Here is a 7,123-nt window from a genome sequence, read left to right on the forward strand (position 1 = left end):
CCAGCAGTTTTATGTTAGCTTTTCCTTCAGTCATCCAGTAAGCAAAATCTTTAACTGTGGCTCCATCACCAAGGTTCCTCTGTTTATACCTTGCCACAGTTACTTCAAAATAGTGCCCTATTATCTTCAACCTCTATCCACCACCATCTCTCATACATAGTGTCTTCACAGTTCTCCCACAATATGGAAGTGTTTTCTTTTATGTTGATCCTACAGTTGTTGATGATTTACAAGACCATATGTCTTCAGTTAAGTTAGGTGGAGACCATGTTCCCAACAGAGGCTAACACAATGACTAGTAAAGCCCATTTTCAAAGGTTCTGATACCACATTAGCCAATATTCTTGTTGGTAGGCTAACATACCCTATTCACACATTTCCACTAATTCATTAGACAAAATCAATGGATCTGAAAGGAACTTTGAATAATAATAAATCCTGAAAACCACATAAAGCAATGTCAGTTAGAGGACTAAAGTGTGCTTGATTTAGTCCATGGTCTTCCAATAACTTTTTATGCTTCAGAGAGATGGATAGTAAATAAATACAAAAGAAAAGGAACAGATGTCCTTGAGTTATGGTGTTGTAATAAGAGTACTGGATATTCCATGGAATACCAAAAGAAAAAACAGAAATGTCTTTGAAAAGGTACAGCCATAGTGTTCCTTAGACATAAAGGTGATTGTGGTGTTAAGGGTTTATTGTCCAAAATGTCTTAACTTACTTTGCCATGTGGATGGACAAGAATGTATGAATAGATTGAGTTAGCCTATCCACAGCTCTCATCAAAACATAAGAAGATTGGCTAATCTTGGCATTAAATTGGTCAGATCCAGCAGCAGAGAAGGAGAATCTTTCCCCACCATCAAAAAAAAAAAAAAGAAGAAGAAGAAGCAAAAGAAGGTAATGTGTCCTTTGGAGCCAGAGATTCTTGTGCCAGCTGGATTGATTAGAGCCTCTGGGAGCAGCAGCCACTGCAGCCACAGCAGAGAACCAGAGACCTGCCGTGAGATGAGACCTTGGAACTGCTTTCTCACAGGAAACAGAGCTAAGAGTCTTTGCCCAACTTTGCTGGACCACACAGGGGATTGGGATTGGGAGTAGAGCCATACTTGGCAGGACTAAGAGCTTTGTAAAACTGCCCCAAAGCCACAAGGCTCAAAACTGAGGCAACTAAAAAAAAAAAAAAAAAAAAAAAAAAAAAAAAAAAAAAAACTGAGGCAACTGCAAGCACATTTCAGAAGCTGTCCTGACTGTATTCTGCTATTCACCTGGATTACAACCTTTGACTTCCCCAATATGGTTCTGTGTAGTCTGTGAGCTGTCATGTGGGATTTTGCACCTAGTAAAACAGAAAAGAGTGGTGTTGGAATGAGTAGAAAGAGGTTCAGAAACATGGGGGACATGTCTGATCTTGTAAGAACTTGTTTTGTATCATTGATGGGCATATCGTTCCCCTTTGTGAAGGAGGAAGAAGTCAGATAAGTTCGTCCTCACATGATCCTTGCACTTTTTACGGTGAAGAAGGTTCATCTCAAATACTTTCATCATGTTCCTAGGAGAGGCTATTCCTTAGAGTGGGACATAATGTTTGGAAAGCTGGAGGGTGAACAAAAAGAGGAAGACAACCAAAAGGATTGACACAATGACTGCAAGAATAGGCTGATGTATATCAGAGATTTATAGCACAGGAAAAAATTAGGGTTAAGATCTGTTGTTGATAGGGTTGCTATGAGTCATACTTGACTAGGTGATGCCTAACAACAACAAAAAGAACACAACAGTTCAAATTATGATAACAGGCCAAACATTCTACTAGATGTAAAAATATCAAAGCAATTCTCCCCTTATTCAAGTCGAATGGACATTTCTCTATTATTTTCATACCATAGATTAATAAAACTGGAACACATTTTGGAGATCCACTAGAGTGAAACAGTTGTTGTAATCATTAAGTAATGAGTATAAAGCACATTAAACAAAGTAACACATTATATAAGTTTAGAGTTTGGTGGGGACAATGAAAGTGCTTCATTAGGATTCCTGTATTGTCATTACTCAGAAATTTATGATTTATGAGAAGGCTACTGTTTTTATACACAGTCAATTTTTCTGTGTTTTGACAGAATCAATTGCTACCGACTGTTTAGCTGAGGTCAGATCCCAAAACTTCTGGCTGTATTTACAAACTGTCTTCTTTCAAAACTAATATTTATCAACAATACATTTTATAAATTCCTATGCAATACAGTTTCTCTGCACTAATGAATATGATTACAGGACACAGGCATGTGCTTAAGTCTGTTCTTTGTTTTGGGACTGTCACAAAAGAATCCCCTGCACTTTCCAACAAAAATGGTTTGTGATTCTGTTATTCTACACTATCCTTGTCTTTAAAACTTTTATTTACCTACATTTGCTATCTAGTTTTCAAAGTTGTACAACAGCCCTAAACTCTGCTCTGTTCTGTGACAATTGCACTGTCTCTGACACACCCATCCCGGTTATCCCAGTCACTGAATCAATCCACCTCCTAGAGGGCCTTCCCCTCCTGTGATGTCCCTCCACCCTCCCAAGCATGATATCCTTCTCCAATGATTGGTCTCTTCTTACAACATGTCCAAAGTATGTTAGACAGAGCCGCAGAATCCTTGCCTCCAATGAGCCACCCGGTTTAACCCTTTCCAGGATGAATCTGTTTTTTTTCCTAACGGTCCATGGTACTCTCAATACCCTTCTCCAGCACCACAGCTCAAAGGCATCAATTCTCCTTCTATCCTCCTTGGTCAGTGCCCAACTCTCTGATGCATAACAAGTAATTGCAAAGACCATGGCCTGTATCAGATGCACCTTAGTCTCCAGAGAGACACCATTGCTCTTCAGTACTTTGGAGAGGTCCCTAACAGCAGACTTTCCACGTGGCAGCCATTTTCATGAAATTGAAAGGTATCAGAATATTTTAATCACCCTCTTTATTTTTAAAAAATCTTACCAATTTATTTAGGAAAAGAACAGATTATTTTAGATAAACACTCAAACATTTGAAGATACCTATTTCTAGTTTTGGGTTTTTTATTTTTTTGTGATGCAAGCAATACAGCTAATTATATTTTTATTCTCACAACATTTAATATTTCTCTAAACTATCTTACAAAGATTTAAAGTTTTAATCAAACAATATTGTGTAGACTCTTATTCAGATTTATTTTTAACTGTACATTTTATTGAATATTTCCCCATCATTCACCCATCACCACTCGCTAGTCTCTGCTATCCCAGTGATCTTTTCCCTCTCCTTCTCTCCCCCTTGTTTTCTGTTCTCCCTTCCCCATCTGAATATTCATATGTATCCTCGTCAATTATCTGTCTATTATCTCAATAGTGGCCTTATGCAATATTTATCCTTTTGTAACTGAAATATTTCACTCAACATAATGTTCTTTAGTCTCATATAGCATTTTACAAAATCATTACTCCTTATTGCTGCATGGTATTCCATTGTGTGAATGTACCAAAATTTCTCAAACCATTTCTTTGTTGATGGACATTAGGGCTATTTCCATTATCTTGCTGTTGTAAATAATGATGCTATGAACATAGGTAAATATATCCATTCATGTCTCAGTTATGATTTCTTTGGGATATAATGTGAAGCAATGGAATAGCTGGATCACATGTGATTTATATGTTCAGGTTTTGAAGAAACGTAGCATTACCATCCATAAAGGTTGTACCATGGCACAATCTCACCAGCAGTGCAATATTTTTCCTGTCCAACATTTATTTGTTGTTGTGTTATTTAACTTTGCTATTGCAGCTGGAGTGAGATGGTATATCACTGTTTCGATTTGAATCATGATCGAGATGTAAAGTATTATCCTTTACAGTTTATTGTTTTTGTGCACATGCAAGGTAGAACCAACCTATAGCTGACCCCTTAAAGAATTTTCAGAGTCATTAAATCTATTGTGAAAAGAATGCTTATCTTTTCCCAACAGAATAGCTGGTGAATTCAAACCATATTCTCTTAGATTGGCACTACTGTTCTTTACCACTAAGTCTCCAGAGTTCTGAAAAAGGTAAATATTTTCATTGATAATTAAACTACAAGTGACATTTCCCAATCATTTGTAAAATTTAAAAGTAATTTTAAAAGACAGAGCTTACAGTTCCTTTTCCTACTTAATAAAACTCACAAGGTGGCACATGACTTAGATATCAGTTGATAACCATTTGTCCTAAGTCTTAAAGAGAGACAAGGTTTTTTCCTTCCTTTTAGCTTGTTATTGGATATTGAATGTGGGGTTAGAAAGAATTTTTGTTGTTCTTATGTGCCACTGAATTTCCTTGGCTCTTAGTGACCCTATATACAACAATCCTAAACTGTACTCTATCCAGTACCAATGTTACTGTCTCCGACACACCTACCTCCAATTACCCCAGTCACTGAATCAATCAATCCATCTCATCAACTGTCTTCCTCTCTTCCTCTGTCTCTTGACCCTCCCAAGCATGATGTCCCTCTCCAAGGACTGATCCCTCCTTGCAACATGTACAAATTTCATTAGACCTACTTTGAATCCTTGCTTTAGAATCCTTGCCTTTAAGGAGAAACTTGGTCTCACTCTCTCTAGGACAAACCTTTTTGTTCTCCTGGCAGTCCATGGTATATTCAACACACTTCTCCAGCACCACAGCTCAAAAACATCAAATCTCCATCTATCATCACTAGTCATTGTCTGGATTTCTGATGCATAGCAAGTGATTACAAAGACTATGGCCTGAATCAGGCGCACCTTAATCTGCAGACTGACATCATTGTTCTTCAGATACTTTGGCGAGGTCTCTTACAGTTGACATTCCTAATGTAATTAATCTTTTAATTTAATTTACTGGTTGATAATATCAATAGTGTTGATTATGGAGCCAAGTAAACTAAAGCTGTTAACAATCTTAATCTTTTCACTGTTTATCATCATGCTGCCAAATGGTTCAATGGTAAGAATCTTGGTTTTATTTGTTTTTCATTTATTTGTTTATTTATTTATTTTTAATTTCAATGAACATCTACAGAGATTTTGGAATTCCATTCCTTCATTGTTGCACTTTTCTCCCTGCCCACCCCTCATTGAAGTGGGGTTGGGGGATATGTGGGTTTTATTTTATTTTTTTTTAATCTTTGTTTTCTTGATGTTGAGCTTCAATCAATACTGAAGATTGCAGTACTTGACATTCTGCAGCAACTGTTTCAGGTCCTTTTCAGCTGTTTCAAGCAGGGTTGTGTTGTCTGCATAACACAGACTGTCTTCCTCCGATTCTGATGCCACATTGCTCATAATTGATCCCAGCCTCTCAGATAATCAGTTCTTCACATAGATTGAAAAGGTATGGAGATAGAACACATCCCTGGCATATAACCTTCCCAATTCTGAACCATGCAGTGTTTCCTTGCTCTGTTCTGGCAGCTGCCTCCTGGCCCAAGCATAGGTTTTGCTTCAGCACAATCAAGTGTTCTTGTATACCCATTTTTCTCAGAGTCAGCCACAGTTTGTTGTGATCTATACAGTCAAATGTCTTTGCATAGTCAATGAAACAGATAGATATTCCTCTGGTACTCTCTGCTTTTAGCCAAGATCCATCTAACATTAGCTATACAGCCTCTTTTAAACCCAACTTGCCCTTCTGGCAGTTCTCTTTGATGTGCTGGTCCAGTCATTTTCAGATAATCTTCAGCAGAATCTTGCTTACATGTGATATTAATGATATTGTTTGATAATTTCTGCATTCTGTTGGGTCACTTTTCTTTGGAGTGGGAACAAATGTAGATCTCTTCCAGTTAGTTGGCCAGATGATCATCCTCTAGAATTCTTGGCACAACTTTGTGAGCACAACCAGGGAGGAGTCTGTTTGTTAGAATATGTCAATTGGTATGAAATCAATTCCTGGGACCTTGTTGATGCCGGAGATAAAAAAGTAAGGAAAAATGAGATGCTTTCATATTTTTTAAAAAAGTCATTTTTAGATCAATCTTGAAATACTTGTGAGTGACAGGATAGTATTCATGCACACACAAGGAAGTCCAGTGAATACCACTATCATTCAGATATATGCACCAATAACCACAGCCAAAGAGGAGGAAATAGAAGATTTCTACCAAATTTTGCAGTCAGAGATTAATCAAATATACAATTAAAATTTATTAATAATAATGGGTGACTGGAATGCAAAAGTTGGGAGCAGAGAGGAAGGATTAGCAGTTGGAAAATATGGACTTCATGACAGAAATGAAGCTGGAGAGAAAATGTTAGAATCTTGCACAATCATTGCAAATACGTTTTATAAGAAACATAAACTCGGGATTTACATGTGAATTTCACTTGATGGTATGCATCGGAATAAGAATAATTATATCTATGGAAAGAATCATTGGAGAAGCTCAATGTAAGCTGTGAAAACTAGTTCAGGTGCTGGTAGTGTAATAGACCACCAACTACTCAAAGCTAAGGAAAATGAAATCAAACCCACAAGAACCAAATTTGACCTTGAGTCTATCCCATCTGAATTTCAAAGCCATCTCAGGAGCAGGCTTGAGGTCTTGAACAGTAATTTGTAAAGGCCAGATGAACTGTGGGAGGACGTCAAAAATATCTTCCAGAAAGATGCAATAGGTCCTTAGAAAGAGAGAGGAGGGAGAGAAGACCAAAATGGGTGTCAAAAGAGACTCTGAATATTGCACTAGAGCACTGAGAAGCCAAAGCGAAAGGAAGAAACAAAAATACTAAGGAGTTGAACAGAAGATTTCAAAGGGCAGTGTGGGAAGCCAAAGTAAAGTATTATAATAAAATGTGCAAAGACCTGGACTCAGAAAATCAAAGGGGCTGAATTCACTTGGCATTTCTAAATGTGAAGGAACTGAAGAACAAATTCAAGCCTCAAGTTACAATACTTAGAGATGCTTTGGACAGGATGTTAAATGATCCAGGAAGCATTAAAAGAAGATGCAAAGAGTATACAGAGTCACTGTCCCAAAAGGATTTGGCAGTCAGAGAAGAATTTCATGAAACAATGTATAAACAAGAGCCTGTGGTGATGAAGGAAGAAGTTCAACCTGCTCTGAAAGAAT

The 7,123-nt window shown here is 37.4% G+C and overlaps 1 protein-coding gene across 1 annotated transcript in view; it reads right to left on the reverse strand.

The window, feature by feature from the left end:
• Nucleotides 1-1,048: 1,048 nt before the first annotated feature.
• Nucleotides 1,049-7,123, reverse strand: part of LOC102848986 (transcription initiation factor TFIID subunit 2-like) — a 198,636-nt gene continuing 192,561 nt past the window's right edge. The window contains exons 5-6 of the mRNA XM_006895024.1: nucleotides 1,272-1,342; nucleotides 1,049-1,173 (exon numbers count right to left, since the gene is read on the reverse strand). Of these exons, the coding sequence (XP_006895086.1) occupies nucleotides 1,049-1,173; nucleotides 1,272-1,342 (196 nt within the window). The remainder of the gene's footprint in view (nucleotides 1,174-1,271; nucleotides 1,343-7,123) is intronic.

This window comes from Elephantulus edwardii, unplaced genomic scaffold (assembly GCF_000299155.1).
Source record: "Elephantulus edwardii isolate Elephantulus edwardi_28Jun2011 unplaced genomic scaffold, EleEdw1.0 scaffold00154, whole genome shotgun sequence".
Taxonomy (NCBI): Eukaryota; Metazoa; Chordata; class Mammalia; order Macroscelidea; family Macroscelididae; genus Elephantulus; species Elephantulus edwardii.